The 17,059-nt window shown below is 43.4% G+C and overlaps 1 protein-coding gene across 9 annotated transcripts in view; it reads left to right on the top strand.

The window, feature by feature from the left end:
• Window positions 1–17,059, top strand: part of LOC124185454 (tight junction protein ZO-1) — a 74,929-nt gene that overhangs the window by 24,799 nt on the left and 33,071 nt on the right. Inside the window, exon 1 of one of the 9 annotated variants that reach the window (XM_046576255.1) lies at window positions 5,811–7,294. The exons of the other annotated variants lie outside the window; for them this stretch is intronic. Within the exon in view, the coding sequence (XP_046432211.1) occupies window positions 7,157–7,294 (138 nt within the window). The 5' untranslated portion in view covers window positions 5,811–7,156. Of the gene's footprint in view, window positions 1–5,810; window positions 7,295–17,059 lie in introns of those variants that run through there. 9 annotated transcript variants of the gene reach the window in all.

Below are 17,059 nucleotides of genomic sequence, written 5' to 3'. Positions count from 1 at the left end.
GGTACTGCTTTGACTTAAACAAAGAGCCGCGTTCCCACGAGAGGGTGTCGAGACAATGAATGTCCGGCCTTGACATTGCGCTCTCCTACTTTTCTCGATTATAGTTAAATGACGGAAGAAACTGACGTGCTCAAAGCGTGAAATTTTCCCTCAGACACACATTTACTTGAAGAAAATTAACTCTTGAAACGCACTTATTGCTCGAATCCCAAGGTAAAGATCAAAACGATCGAAAGTCAGGATAAGTTCATTCTGTCTCTCTGATTTTCAATCGTGAAAAACGAAAGCGACAATTTAGCGCCTCTTTATTCTTCAATTTCCACATTCCATTCTATCATCATCTGTTAAAAAATGGTGTACTCGTGAATCTCTTCAGGGAGTTCCTTTCGAAGCGATCGATTACCGAACGAAGGTGATCCTACTTCTTGGGAAGAAGAATTAACCTCTCGCTTTTACGTTGCTCGTCACTTCCGTCTGCGCGTATTTCATTCATTGGTCTGCACCAGCAACAGAACAGCCGCGGTACGTTCGCCCACAGCATATATATTATATGTATAAAGAAGAGAAACGTAGACTGACGTCGATCGCGTTGCTGCGGACTCGGTATTCTTCGTCGAAATCTCGTTATTATTCCTCGGTCATATCATCGTCCTTTCCTCCTTCTTTACACGAAGCTGAATCTTAAATCCTTCCACAGAGTCAGAAAATCCAGAGAAAGGGAGAGCGAACGATGAAATGACAATGACGTTGAAAAACTGCTGGAGACCATGCATACCTGTTCGTACCTACCGAATGGATTACAAATGTTATTACGCATTCAGGCGAATTCGATAAACGACACGATCTCCGGGACGTAAAATTCTTTACATTAATTTTTCGTCGTTTTCGTAAATTACCCCTGTCCCACCATTTTCTTCACATCCGACACTAAGCGGAGGCGCAGAATAGTGAGGTAGAAATGCGTTTCTTGTCCTGAAAGAGGGAATCAGGATAGGAACAGTGGGGTGCATTGTACGCAACTCTTGCTAATCAGCGAGTTCCAACGCCCTCGTCTACTGCCTGTGCCCACTTGAAAGCACATACGTGCAGGCCTTGAAGCGTTCTTCTTTCTTCTACCTTTACTTCTGGAACTACCTAAGAAGTAGACGGAACGGTCGAGGAGGCGAAGCAGAGGACGAAGAAGAGAACGACGAAGAAGAAGAGGAGGACGGGCTGGCGTAAGAGGCGCGTGCAAGTGTAGAATGGTGTTCACTCGAGTGCAGTCCAACTGCATTCCTTCACCTCCGCCCTCCTCTGTAGCATGCCATTACTCGTTCTCCACTCTATGGGCGAGTAAGACGAAGAAGAGGAAGATAAAGATGAAGAAGAAGAAGAGGAGGAGGAAGAAGAAGAAGAAGAAGAAGAAGAAGAAGAAAGAGACGGAGAGAACGACCGCATATTTAGTCTCGTGCGCATGGGACATGTCCTCCGGGTTTGTACCCTGCACTCTCTTCGACCCCCGCCACGCGGTTTCTCTTATAAATATTGAACGACCTTAGCCCTAAGCCGTGTATAACTCTGTGTCACGGACCTCGAGGACGTTGTTGTCGGTATATAAGGAAAAGGTCGTTGCTTTCGGGATTCGGGACGAGAGTTGAAACACCTTTTATAATTCCGACGATACTCTCTTTCCTCGAGACTCTCGACCGACCCTTCCCAAGGTCATGTTACGACATTCGCGCCTGTCTTCCTCTACCTCCTCAACTTCGTATATCATCAATTTTCAACCCATTTGTGCCTCGCTTCGACTGCTGCCAGGATCTTTCTCGCTCTAATGCTTCCTTTGGTAGCTTCTTCACGACCACCCGGCCACGCCTCTCACATCAATTTCTCATCTTTTGCCCCAGTGTAACATTTTTTTCTTCGCGTACCGCGCTTAGTGTCTAACTCTCCCTCCCTCCCTCTCTCTCTATCCGTGAGCGATCACCCTTGGCATCCCACCGCAAATAGACCATCGTCAATTACATTTGAGAATTCCTATACGCTTGTTTTAAATTCTGCACAATCCAGTGGCTTGAGAACGCTGTCAGTGTTCTCCGACGGTAGCCGTTAATGTCCCATTCCGATGGTTAAGAATAAGAAAAAGAAGTGAGAAATCGATCGAATAGTACCAATCACCGCTACACTCTACACCGCGAGCCCGGCCTTTCGTTGAGATCATACCTGCTAGTGGGGGTATAGGTATTATGGCAATGCAACGAAGGTAGCAATTACCTATCGTAAAATATTTGCGGGCAAAGCGGACAGCTAGCTGTGCAGCTGCGGTATTTGAACTGATCCGCTGCAGCGTTGCGCATTTTCTTGCATGATGTGCCATACGTAAGGTATACGTATACGGTGATTACACACACCCACACACACCCACACACACACACAAACATATCATACTCGCTGATGTATGGCACCGCATCAATACTCTCTGCAGGGCAACGATAGGTACCATTGCCATCTGCACCACATGACCCATATATCGTAGTTCGATATTTTTCAGTGTGTGTCGTGCGTTTGCAGTGTCGAATTGTTGTTACAAGTTCTTCGAAAAATATTCATTTTCCTATTTTTACGGGGAAATATTTCTAGTTTGAGTAATTGCACGGTAGAGTGAGCGTAAAATTGCGAAAAAAAATGTTAAACTCTCAGAGATACGTGGACTATACTCAAGCCTTGCATACACAGGTATATATGTACAGTATTGTACACGCAGGTACACGAGGCACGGTAATTGAAGAGATATGCGCTGTGTTCCGAACCGCGTTCCACCGCCTTTCCCCCTTTTATTTATCTGTATAATATATACAATATACATACTTCTTTATTCACCATCTGAAAATACTCTTGCAATGAGATTGCAACGTGCCCGGTGATTTTGAACACGTGTTGGTTCACACATGCGTTGTATTAACATTGGATCGACTTATGCTTATTTTATTATACTCTCATTGTTGGGCCGTCTATCTTGAAACGAGCAAGCCATCTTATCGTCTCCTGCAGAATTGACGGTGCCTGTATGTGTGTGAAAAATATATGGCTACTAGTGAACTACGCTGGTTCTGGAATTAAGTCACTTTTCAGTCGACCCTTCTCCTCGCGGACAGTCTATGCCACGACTCGTTGATTTTATTCCTGTTTTGTTCCGTTCGAAACTCGGCTTGATCCCTCGTCTTCGATAACGTTGAAATATATGTACATTTATACACACACCTATACTGTCGGGTGTAAAAAATGAAAATAAAACCAAGAAACACGCGTTGCCCGCTTCAGCTGCTGACTGGAGAAGTATAAGCAGTTGCATCGGTATAATCCGTGCAGGAATTACAGATTGGGAGTATTTCACGACGCTTCGGTCGCGCTATTATGTTATACGTCAGTCGTAAAATTTAAACAGCAGCAATTATCTGCAACTATGCATTGAAGAAAAGTGGAAGTAAAAAAAAAAAAAAAAAATGCAACTCGGATGAATTATCGCGCGATTTATCGTACAGGCGAATCAATACCTCTGCGTCATTCCTTCGGTTTGGTTTTATACCTTTTGACCTAAATTGTGTCGGGAATGGAGCTCGAGCGAATCAGAAAAACCGTAAAGATAACCGCAGCAGGAACGAAAGACAAGGGACGAATGGCGTATATCCTGTTCACTCGAATTGCCGAACTTTTTAAAATTTAAAGGGCTCCAAACCCGTCCGACCGGCCTCTCCGTTTCACTGAACCAGCATCAGGAGAGAAGTAAGCTACCCACATGCGGTCCATTTCCAGCCACACACTCACGCTTGAATTTAGTGGAAACTGGATAAGGCGCAGGGTCGACGCGTCAGAAACGACCGTGTCTTCTTCATTAAGAGTGCTCGATTATTCACCTAATTTCAATTATTTCTTTTGGCTCGAAAATTATGGGACTCCGACGTTTATCGTCTCACCCGCTGATCCCTCGATGCACTTTCTTTTGCCCGAGATTGTAATTTACTCAATCTCGAAAGATTGGTAATCATTGTCAGGATGCAGTGATTAACCGTTCTTATTTATTTGCGTGCAGTACACTGCATTACGAGGTTTACATGTACGGGTAAAGAAACCAGACACCTCAAAAAGACCAGTGGAAGAGGAAATTTAGCGAGAGAGTAAAGCGGTTCTATGGTTTAATCTGAAAATGACTTTTGTTCCGCTACTGCCGCACTGCGTTGCCGTTAACCTCCATCTTCTGTCATTCAAGCATGACCGTCTTCTGCTTCCCTCAGGTGTCTTTTTTGCTTTCTCTGTCTCTCTCTCTCTCTCTCTCTTTCTCTTTCTCTATGTAAAACCTGTCGTGAAATACTTGTATGAATGTGGTTCTGGAGTGACTGCAAAATTTCACCAATTATCTAGCGAAATTTGCACAAGCAGTCGTTGAAACGTTTTCTTCTCTTGTTGCTATTCATTTTTATCGCCTCAAATTTCACAAATGATATTTCACGAACTACCGGCAACTGCGCGGTAACTCTTTGAAGAGAAAAGGGCTCGTCGTGCGGGTGAACCTTTGCGCGCAACTTGGCCGGGTTAGGGCGGAGTCAAGGTAGAATAAATGTGCTACCTGTAGGACCTCAGGAGTCAGGCGGAAGCTGAACCTGCGCGGAAGGGTCTTCGTCTCCTACCTGACTTACGCGAAAAGTATATGTGTAAATAGATTTGTTTTCGAAAGAGAGAGAAAAAAATTAAAAAAAAAAATTGTGATCACGCGGAATTTTCCACAACAACCTGCGTCATCGTGTCTGAACTTCTAAGCTCCGTACGAAATATGACTCGCCTTATTTTCACCAAGCGCGTACGACAAGTGCAGTCAATATAATTACTGTGTGCTCGAACAACAAGAAGCGATGGAATCTCGGATCCGGCTAGCGGTGATTTGGAATTTTTGAAACTCGATCGTATCGTGTCGCAACTTTTGTGAAATACGAAACCGATGCACTAATTGTGTATATGACGTAAGTTCTACGGCACTTTTAATACCGGCTACCGGCGGTGTTTCGTGCTATTTAAAACTATAGACAGACTGTTGAAAAATTTCACCTTAAGCCGGATAATAAAAGCGAAGGAGCTGAGGGTGGTATATTATTAACCCGTCTAAGGTATAAACTCGTACCGTAAAGAAAGTAAAGCGTTTCAACGTCGCGTGGACGAGAGGAACTCTGTTTCGTGGATGTGTGAAAATCGTTACGTATATCCCATACGGCGTAATACACAGGCAGTAATGAACGCTGAGTGGATCAGAGGTATACGTGAATGGTAATTGTCTGTACCCTAACGGACGGAGAGTAGTAAAATTGGGCATGTGTAATACTGTAACCATAAAGGCGTGTAATTTCGTGGAGTGCGTAACGCGTAAACCACAAATCAGAGAGTGGGAAGAGACCGGGGACCAGGAAGAGTAAACCATACAGAGGACCTCCTTTCTCCCGCTCTGCAGAGCGTGTAGTATTTCCCGAGAGTGACCGTGAATTCAGAAACAAATCTACGACCGGTTCGGTTCGTCGTACTTTGGTGTATACCTATACGTAGGTAGGTACCTACGGTTCTCCTCGTCCTCCTCTGAATCCTCCTTCTCTCGTAGTAAAACTCGAAATACGATCTCCCCCGACCGTTGATCGGCAACCGTTCTGTGCCGGCCTCTACCTGGAGGCTCGTGAAGTGGAAAGACCTCGTGCCAGGCCCTCGGTGGCCTCAGTAAACCGGTGTCGGCCTCCAGCCTCTCAACTAGCATCAAACCTTCTACTCCGGAGTGCATGGACGGTTCCTCTGGCTGGCGGCAGCGTTGCCAGGTCTTACGAGAAGGATCGGTCCGGATATATTCCTCGATTTTATCGTATTCGTTCGGGATTAGACCGATTTTTCAACAACAACGATCCACGGCTCGAGTCGTCTGTTCGATACTCGGGTTTCGATAGCGCGTTGGATCTGAAAAGACAATCGAGTCCATTGCTAGTTTGCATCATGTTAACAAGCACACCCGGTTACTGGTGTGTTGCAAGTTTGTTTGTATTGTGCTGTTGAAAGGTGCAGTGATAAAGTTTTCGCGCATTTATCATCGGCTGCGAAGGCAGGGAAGGAAAAGCTCTTGTTCCGGTTAGACATTTCCTTGTTGTTGTTGTTGTTGTTGTTGTTTGGCACGCGTTCATTCCAATGGTCAAACGTCGCAATCTCCTGTCACTGTTACGCTCTATAAATCCACCTACCGAGTGAACGTACGCAGTGAAGCAGTTGCGATAATTGCAGTAAAGAAGACTGAAGATTTAACCTGCTGTAAAAACGAACAGGGATAGTAAAAAACGCGAAAACGGCTGTTGAATCCTATCACCAAAGCCAGGTACCTGCTCACTTACGCGAGCGAAAAGGTGGATACAAGAGGTACAGGTGTTGGTCGTTGCCTAGACTTACTACCTGTATTGGAAACTACTACAGGTGATTTTGTCGGGAGAGAAATATCATGGATGCTGTGTAGTAGACTCGTGGCGTGACTTACGCACTAAACCGCGTAACGCGCCAGTGGAATTCATGGCATGTTTTATTATCATCATTGGCGTGTAGAAAGGTGAGGCGTGGATTCGACGATATTCACGTTGATGGGAATTTCAGTCTTTTCCCGAAGAATCTGTAGATAGACGGAACGGACTGACGAGAAGAATGGTGAAATATTGGAGTTAGCGTTGTGTGGTTGGAGCATGCAACTAGTTTTACGTCGGTTTTAACGAGAGAGTGAGAAACGCTGAACGTCGTTCAGTTTCTGCCAACGACCGGAGTCAGGAGGAAATTTAACGATTTCGTCCTTGTCGAGTAGCCGTACATTGAAATACAGCCAATTTCTCAATCGTCGAAAGTGATGAGCTCTCAATTTTCATAACCAAGGGGCGTTTAGGAGGTCGTAAAATTGAATAGCTCAGCGTGGTTCTTCACCGTGAGACGTCACGTGCAGCATTTTTGCCATGCCCTGTCGCGTTTGACAAACTTTCAGGATACACGTATCCGGGGATTATTTATCCAGATTAAACGGATGCAGTGAAGTGCTCCGGAGTTGATTGAGCTTCGAACGTAGCTAGTGAAATTGAAAAAGTATTACTTGATCACGTCGGGTGACGATATCCTCGTTGATATGGAACGGAATGACGGCAATAGCGGTGCTGGTGGTATTGAAAGGAACACCGGCAATCCATCGTTGAATTCAACGAGTCACTCGTCGCCACATCACAACAATACGACGAATTCTGGAATCCTCGACAGTCTAAATCAGGTACGCAAATTTCCACATACCCACAATAATTGGGAGCGGAGATATGTATTCGAAGTTTCACCCAAAGGATGGATACCCCTTCTTTCCGTAACACGATACTCGCATGCGTGCCAAAGACGAGTTTCTAAGGATTCGAGATAACGACACAACCACCTCGAAATCCTCGCGTGTTGTAGATAAGCCTTCATTTCGTTCCCCTTGGTATGTAGACATTGTTAATCGTTACGAACGCGATGCTTCAACACACGGACGATTCGAAGACCCGTCAGCATGCTCGCATTTTATCGATGTGCGTCAATTTCCACGCGTATGTGATCCTCCCTACGTACATACACGTATATACGTATATATATAAATATGTATATGGAGTTTCCTGCGACGAGCGAGGACCTTACTTGCGAGAAGGAACCTGTGCAACGCAGAACCGACCCCAGGCTGCAGGATGCAGGCCGAATTCCACCGGTCTGAGTCACGAGTGGCGTCGTCTGTCGGTCCTTACGTCCCTCGGTTGGTTCTTTCGTCGATGGAAAGGTCTTCGCCGTCTGCTATTTGTCTGCGTGCAGTGTCACCTTGCTAACAAATTTTTGAATTTTAACCTAACCGGTATTTCGGTGAAACCCTGAATCCAATTAACGCGGCTATTTTTTCTCTCTTCTCTTCCAAACTCGTTTTATCAATCTTCTTTTCTATGAAACATCCGCCGAAGCTGTTAATTCAAATTACCCGTGTACGTGTGTATATATATATAAATTTTTTATTCATTTCGATAGTCGGAGATTTCGCTTACAACGATACAAATCCCACGCTGTTAATGACTCATACACACACTTATGCGTACTTATATACCTGCACCATTGGCGATACTTTATTCATGCCGCGCAATTTTACGCTGCTGCAATGTTAGTGCCGTTGCTGCTTGTGCTGCAGGTATACGGCAAACAAGTCAATTAATGCGCGAAGGACGATGTGGGTGCCGGTGCTTGTTCGTATACATGTGTATAATATATAGGTATTCATCACCACACCGATACGTTAACGAATCTTTTTATAGTCGCGCTGATATATCCTCGAGTGATATTCCGGCTGAGGGTAAATAATATGCGTATGACTGTAAATCATTCGGATATTTCGACCTTTTAAAATAAAACACTATCATAAAAGGAGAGTTTTCATTACGTGTAATCTACTCGAACCGCCAATAAGCGAACCCCTTATACCCTTTTCTATATACTCGCACGTATTGTATACACGATAATTAATTTGGTTCCTGAAACGGAGATGAAATCGTAAATCCGAGAACCCGCCGGTTCTTCTTCGTCATTAGCCGAACGAGAAGAGAAGAGAAGGGAAGAGAAGGTGATTCAATTTTACGGGCAAGATGGTAAAGTCTCCCAGGAACACTAGGGTTGTAAAGACGAAAAAAACCTCTACGCTTATCGACGCCGTCTTACTTACGCCAGTGACGAAGAAGGACGTGTAGGTCTGATAGGTTCGAGCTATTTGAGGTGGAACTTTTCATCGGTGGAAGGACGAGGCACATATGCTTGGAGTGAGTGAGACGCGTCAGCAGCTATTTGTCACACACGTGTAGGTTCACTCTCTCCTCTCTCTTTCTCCGTCTCTCTCTCTCTCTCTCTCTCTCTCTCTCTCTCTCTCTCGAGCTGATTGCGCGCGTGGGTCATGTTCTTTTTGTGATATTCCATGCACGGTGCGGTGCATAATCGGTGAGGCTCTCTGCAGCATGTACAGTGAAGAGACGACAGCGCTTCAGGGTGTTTCGATGTGTCCTCCTCGAGGAATCGATGGAGCCTTACGGCACATCTCGACTTACCATAAGTCCGACTAACCAAGCGGCACCTCCGTACCAGTGCAGCATGGCGGCGATGGCGATCTGAGAAAGAAGAGAAAAGAAGAGAAAAGAAAATTCACTTGCAAGGTTTCGAAAGTAGAGTGACCTCAAGCTACGGTGGATACTTAGCTGCATTCCGCAACGATTTACTTGTCTCTCCCCCCTTCTTCTTATTCTTCTTTTTCTACAACTCTGGAAATCGTGTCGTAGCTTGCAGAAAATCTGATCATGCGTATTATGTTCAGTTCTTTCGTCAAACTGTCCGTCACCGATCAGATTTTATCCATCTGGTCAAAGTTATTCTTCACCATCTAACCTTGTGTGAGGTTTAATTCAGTAACGTTATTGTAATTATACGTGTTCGATATAAATTTGAGAAATCGTAATAAATCAGAACATGCTTATACTTTGATAATTTCACTTCTTAAAGGTAATTTTGAAATTGTCAAAAATAGCGATTAATTTTTTCTGTTCAATGTTTCGTTGCTAATATAAACCTCGTTTAATATTCCAGTCTAAAATTCTTTACAACGCATGGGTTATATCACATAAAATAAAGTACCGGTACTGATATAATAAGCGTTTGCGGAAACCGTTCAGTAATTGTTTTGCCTATTAGATTTATCGTGCAACGCGCCTGGCAAGCAAGCAAGCAGGCAGGCAGGCAGATCGGCTGCGCCCAGTTCCTTTTATCATCGAGATCGTTAAAATACTTTCAGCGTCTAATAATCTATGCATTTGCTAACCGGTGCAGGCTGTGCAAGTGTGGCGAGGCAAACGGGTTCAGAACTTGGGGTGTATTTTGGTCTCACATATTTTGAACGAAAATTGATTTACTCCAATTGGTATAATCACTGCGTTTACACTGTCAATATTCTATACATATAAATAAAAAAATTCTCTACACTCTTCTCCAATGGCGAAGGAATGTCGGAGCTTTTTTCAAAACAAGTCAGTTCTGATCGCGTCAAAGGAATTTCACGTGTCTCTTCTTCTTTCAACGTGGATTATTTCACGAACGAATTCGTCGTATGTATAACGATTTTTTCAACGGTGTATCGAAACGATTTATCGTACCTTGTAACACGCTAAGCCGGGCGGTGTAATGTGTCACATAATATTATAATAATAATAATAATAATAATAATAATAATCTGTGTTTCCGCTACTCGAGATCTCTGTAGTATTCTATAGTCGATTCTCGGCAGGTACATCAGACCGAATACTATTGTCGTTACAACAATAAGGCGATTCTTGGTTTCGTCTTACGTATTCAATCCCCGTTTCTGCAGCCGTTTACATGCATACATGTACGTACTTATAGGGGTACATTGAACCGAGAATGCGGTAGTTTGGCCTGACGTAACTCTGCTTCTGCAGCCGTTGTGTAAGGTGATATTGATTCGAAGATGATTTTATTTCTTTACCGCGTATACAGTGATTGCAATGCGGAATACGAGATCTGCCGCATTTTTCTTAAATAAAGATATTAATGATGTGATTTTTTTCAATTTTAAAACGCACAATCCAAATTACGAATTTAATTAGCAAGTAAGACCGATTTTTAATCTCTTATTACCATTTCCGAGTAAAAACAAAAATTTACCAAATCACTATTTGCGCGAACAGCGTGTGATAAGCACAAATTTGAACGTGGTAGGTGAGTCTGGTTTTTCCTAGGCTGGTAACTGAATTTACCGATTCGATCGAGTATTACATACCGCTAGATCTAAGCAGCTGCAGCCGTTCACACAGACTGCCTTTACCAACGCGACGCGTATTCTGCCGTAACAACCGATGTCCTCGATTCAGGCAAAGTACAGTCGGTAATGCAGACGTCTGTTTAACCCTGAGTAAACGTTTAAGGGTATACGTACACAGGTTGTCTAAGGTCCTGAGAATACCTGTAAATTCACAAACGTCGTGAAATGTCATGAAATTTTACTAACGAATCTGAAAATTTTTATTTTTTGGTCGGTTAGTAACTCAGATTTCAGCAATATACGGAATATTGACACTACCTTACATGTTTTTTTTTTAAATCTTGCATCCCTCGTAGAGACAGATCGATTCAAAGAAAGTAAGTGATTTCTTTTCTACCTACGTACGGAACATATTGTTATATTTATTGCGTGTATTGCTCTGAAATATGCTTGTTTAGTATTTGAAAAAACCTTAAATTTCGTGAAAAAATTTAGACGACCTGGTACAACGTGTACTTTTCGATTCTCTCGCAGCGTTTCGATGTATTTATAATATCGTTAATGTCATTATTACAACCTGTAATTTTTACCGGATGTTATCGACACCTCAGCTGCAACTTTCAACTAATCGCGTCAAATATTGTGTTCTTCGTATTAACACTCATTTAGGATTAGCGTAAAATGGAGACTTGCAAAAACGTATCTCGAAATTTTCCCACGCACATTTCGCTCCGAGTACGTACGAGTGATTCATCGTTAAAACTTGTTCGACACGAATAATTTCAACGAATTTTTACTATCCTGAAATACAAACAATATAAGTCACCGCAGGAGAACGCGATAATTAAAAACGATTTGAATCAATTTGGCCAATTCCAAAACGATTGTTTGTACAAATACAAAGACGCCATGGAACACGCGTGGAAATTAACAGTACTAGCTTTTTTCACCCGGCTACCGAAATCGCCTTGTCGAAATTTGTTTTTCTTCTTTCCATTGACCGGCCGCCATTCTCCCGTGTTAAATTCTTCTCTGCTTCACGTTCCTCGGTATTTGGCGTCGACAAGCTCCGTTCTTCGGCTGCCTTACTTTTAAAGCATGACCTCACAACGGCCTTGTCTCCTTGGTCGATCCCCTCCACTGTACTTCTTTCAGTGCCCGTTCACTTTGCTTTCGAACGCATCTCATCTTTCGTACTTACCACGCGTTTTCAGTACACCGTTTCTCGTTTTACACGCTAGTGTCCGTGTGCCAATTGCTGAAGCACGGATTCCGCGTCCGACGAACTCAATGTGCGCTTGTAAAAAATTTGCGTTAAAAAAAAAGGGTGAAGGGGCGGGGGGGGGGGGGGGGTACATTTTACAAAATGAAAACGTAGGCAGAATCCAGGAGTTGGATTAACGACCGGATCAATTCCAGGGGGATATAACTCGAATTAAAGAGTCACGTGGCACCCGGTCTTGATTTCATTTCTCACCTCACGACGGAACTTGTCGAGCAATGCACGCGTTACGTTGAAGATTCTTGACCGGGATATTACGCAAATGCTCCGACTACCTGGAGTCACTAGACTCACCATTTTGCCTATCTCCATACGATCGCTCGATGTCGTGACTCGTTGCTTATGGGAGGCGTTCGTTGCGTTGCACGAACTCGTGGATTCGCCATTGAAGCACAATAGGCGTGCAATTTCACGTGGGAAACTCGCTGACTTTCGTCAAAGTCCGTTTCCACCGGTACTAACGTTGACTAAAATGCCACATCACCACTCACTTACGCTCCATTTATTTTCACCACGAAACTCGACAAGCTTCATATTATAAGGATAACCGAATGCTCGTTGGAGTCGAGGAATTCACCTGTTTTCCAACACCCATACACTCGCCTGCATCGATGATGGAGGTGCACTTCCCACGTGTGCATGTTCGATCCTTGATAACGCGACATTCCTTACACCCACCTTTGCGACTCGTGCCTACCCACGTTCGTTTTTTTTTTTTATACTTCGCTTCCGATGTGACGAAAATAGTACTTATTGCGGAGCACGCATTGTCGGGATGTCTGAGCACCGACGGTAATTATCCGTAATTAATTATCGTTTCACGCATGATTCTTGTCCCCATGCATCGGGACATTCCGACCACAATGACTATGAAAACTTCCTTGAATTATACGCGATTCAAATTTACGATCTCGTCGCATTCAGAGTGCGTATCCTACGTAACGTTCCGATTTTCAAATGCTTGTCATTTACAGACGCAGAGTTCCGTATCGCGTCCGGTCGTTTTTTTCCACAAACCTATGCTATTATTCTTGAATGATATACCTGCGCGAGCAACTTCCATGCAGTTCGTTACACAACTCCGTGGTACCTTTTGTATTAAGCAGGTTTCTGAAGTTGGGAATTGATCGATCGAATCATTTCCTCTGTATCGATTCAGTAAACAATTGTTCGCTTCTTTTTTTTGTTTCAGGTAAGTCGTGAAAATAATTCAACAATCATATCATCTCATCGATTAAAAACGACCTAATCGATCGTTGTACTTCATCCTGGTAAGTTGACGGGCAGATATTCTCAACGACCGTGAATTATTTTGTATCGTATGATTGCTGACAAATGTTGTTGGGTTGGAGTTCGTATACGATTAGAGTTGATTGCATGCGATAAAAGATTATATTTTATAGCGTATAAACTACGAGAGGAGACGAACTGACATAAGTGCCTTTGATGTCACTTTGCAATCACGTACCTACTTCTGCCTATCGCGACGAGTTCAATCGTACGAGCGCATAATACCTCTTATTTAGCTTAATCCGGCTTTTTGCTGCTCTCTCTCTTGTGAAGCAAAGTTGTCAGATTATTTCATATTCAATAACGCTAACGATTTGGAAGTTTGATGATTGGACAAAATAAAAAATAAATAAAACATCACCATTGTCGCTACATCTTCACGCCAAAGATGTGACATGGCGCTGAACAGTATCGAAGTATAACCGAAGGTACTTCGATTGCGTTTTATTCTGTTCAAATCAGTTAATTGTCAGACAACAGTTTGAGCTGTGGAACTGGTCAATTTTATTTTCCCGACCTGATTTTATATTTAAACAGTTGAAACGTGACGAACCGCACCCCGAGCAAACGTGCCAACATTTCATCGGACATGAATGTACAAATATGATTCGTTGACGACTCGATTACCTACCCAGAGAGTATAACCTAAACGTGTCGTCGAGAGTAATCGATTAAAGACCTTCGTCGCGTCTCATCGTTTCGCTCTGCGAGAGTCAGTCCGAGGCTTTCAAAGGTGACGACAACGCGTGTCATCGATATTCAACTGACATACCATTAAAAGACATCGTTCGCTCGGTCGTTCATCCGGTTGCGAAACGCCTTTCTAGCAATACATCCATACCTCATCTCATCAAGGAGGTTTTTCTTCTGCTCCGATTTACACGCAAATTTATACATCCTTTTTGTTTAAATTCGATCTCGGAAATGGAAAATAAAAATATTCATGTGTGATCGGCTCGGTAAAATTAATTTGAAGTATTTCAAATGTCAGAGGAGTTTGAACTTCGAGAATTGATAACTGAATGAATTTTTCATGCGGAGCAAAAACAAAAATAAAAATAAAAATCAGACACCGCGTGGTATAACATCGTATATGGAATTGGGAACAGCTAGTTGTAGTATGGTATTTGACATCGTGTAATGTTTAATATTCGTATGCTCTGTTATGTTGACATACCTGCACGTAACACCTGCTGAAAAGAAAAGAGGAAGAAAAAAAAAAATGAAAGAAACGTAAGGCAGAATGGCGGTAGTGGAATTTCTTTAGCGATGTTTATTCTCGGTTGGTTTTTAGGCATGCATACATCCATATATCTACGGTATTTCCAATTGAACGCGCTGCAGGATGTTTACACGGTGTCGTCCCGAGAGCATTTACTTTCTATAATCATGCATGCCTACCGTACATGCACGTCTCTCCCTTTAAAGATACTCGTATTTTTACTCCAAAACGAAGAAGAAGAAGAAGAATTTTCAAATAATCAACAATGAAAGAGAATAAAAATGTACACGTAGTAAGAACACTAAAAACCAAATTGCATAGTAATTGAAGTAGAACTGAATTAATTGGACGATTAAACGAAATGAATTACCCTCTTAACGTATCGAACGAAGACGTTATAAAGATGCAGCAGCAGCAGCAGCAGCAGCGGCAGCAAAGAGCAAGAAAAAAGGGTGGGAAACGCATGGGTAGAAAGCCAGCGATAGGTAATCTTTGTGGTGGCAACGTAGAATTAAGTAGCATCCATCGTTACGCGGCTCGCTACGTACCTCCACAACCAACTCCGAGTTCATGCAGCAATCTTCTTCCAACGTAGGTACATACAAAGATTGTAGAAGAAGGGCATCGTGAACAACACCCGGTGGCGGATGATCAGGCTATACGGAAAACTTATAGGTGCTCGTCGTGCTCACCTCTAGTTACGTACCTACCTACCAACAGGAGTATGGGAGTCCTACGTGTGCGTTGGATAATAGATGTGTAAAACCCAGTGATGCACATGCGGTAGCGGCAACTGTGTACACACCTACCTATCATTGACAAACTGTGAGAACCGGGATTACAGAGTAGAGATGTACACACGTACACCAGGTATCTGAGATCTGCGGATAAACGAGCCAGGAATTTGATAAACTTCTTGTTTTCCCTCGTGTACACAGTTCGTGAAATCACTTATGGTATTTTCCCGTAAGACTCGTCCGTTCATGGCTTCATCAGCAGCTCTCACATTTTTCGATTCAGACCACCACGCAGCTGCGGGAGTTTCGAGAGCTTTTCAATTCGAGGTGTTCGCATTCCGATACACCGAGTGTACTTGTCTGTACTGTTAATGGCCCATGGGAGTGGAGGAACATCTGGGTGAAGTGCGGCACTGTACTGTGTATACTCGTGCACGGTGACAAGTAAGGTAGTTTCACTGCAGGTGAAGCTTTTTTACGTTGTCAAACGGAGATGGATCTCTGTGATGTATAACTCGTGCGTAATTCAAGTCTGGACGAGTTGTCCTGGGGAGTTTTGACGTCGGATTACCCGGGCCGGCAGTTGATCGACCCGATACGTTAACATCGCAAGATCCATATTAGTCTCTCTTCGGCGGGTATGCGGAAAAGAAACGCAGTCCTCTACAGGAGGTGCGGTTATTTTTTGTTCATTTGCATTGGGATCAGATTTGTGATTTAAAAAACATTTTTTTTTTTATCTACCTAGCACTTCAATTGAGGGTATAATTTTTTCGCCCACACGACTACTTGAATACTACTTGGCTATGCGGTGAATTTTATCATACTGAAATTATTCGATCAATGCAAAAATACCAAAATGGTGCTATGGTTGGAAAACGGCGAGAGAGGCAAACTTTTTAACGGATTGCGGTGAATTTCCGTTTGGAAAAAAATCGCGAGTAACCTGAGGTGCGGAGAAAATGTATTCTTCTTCTCTTTCTTTCCTCGTATGTTTTTTTTCTCTCGAACCTTTTTCAAAACTGTCCCGCATCGTTCCGAGCCGTAAACCGAGGATAGGCTTGGAAGCTGGTTAGTATCGGCCCCGTCCGGTCGTGCCCCATCTTGGTCCCTCGATGTGTGTGTCCATGTAAGTTGTATGTACACAGATGCCGAAGGTGTACAAACGGTGCAGACATAAATCAAAACTTAATTATCACAAAACCATTCCGAGCGGCGAGTGTACGAAGGTGTACCATACCGATCCATCTCTATATACGTAAAGTTGCAATGGCGGCGACGAAGTCTCGCTGCAATATAACAACGACTGATAACTGTTCGGGTTAATGGAAGCTGAGCCTGTCCATCCACCAGTGATCGTTGCTACCTGCACGCTCGGAGAGTCAATCAACGTGTGTCCTCGCCTTCCACGCGTGGTGAAAAAGAGAAAAGAGTAGACCAGGTATATCCTTTTGTATTTATTTTCGTCGAACCTGCAGACGATTCCGGCATCTCGTATCTACCGGTTATCGAATCGAAAGCTCGTGCGGACTCACCGCGTATGCGTTTCGCATTTGCCATATCGATCTAAATAATTTAACTTCTCAGCATGGCAGTGACTGTAAGGATTGAACTCGGTGAGTCCGTGTTCCAAGCGCACCTTGTGCACATACGCATTCACCCTGCCGCTCACTTCATCGTAA

The sequence above is a fragment of the Neodiprion fabricii genome, chromosome 6, assembly GCF_021155785.1.
Source record: "Neodiprion fabricii isolate iyNeoFabr1 chromosome 6, iyNeoFabr1.1, whole genome shotgun sequence".
Lineage (NCBI taxonomy): Eukaryota > Metazoa > Arthropoda > Insecta > Hymenoptera > Diprionidae > Neodiprion > Neodiprion fabricii.
The sequence above is the reverse complement of the archived record's forward strand: the minus strand, read 5'-3'. Positions and strand labels throughout refer to the sequence as shown.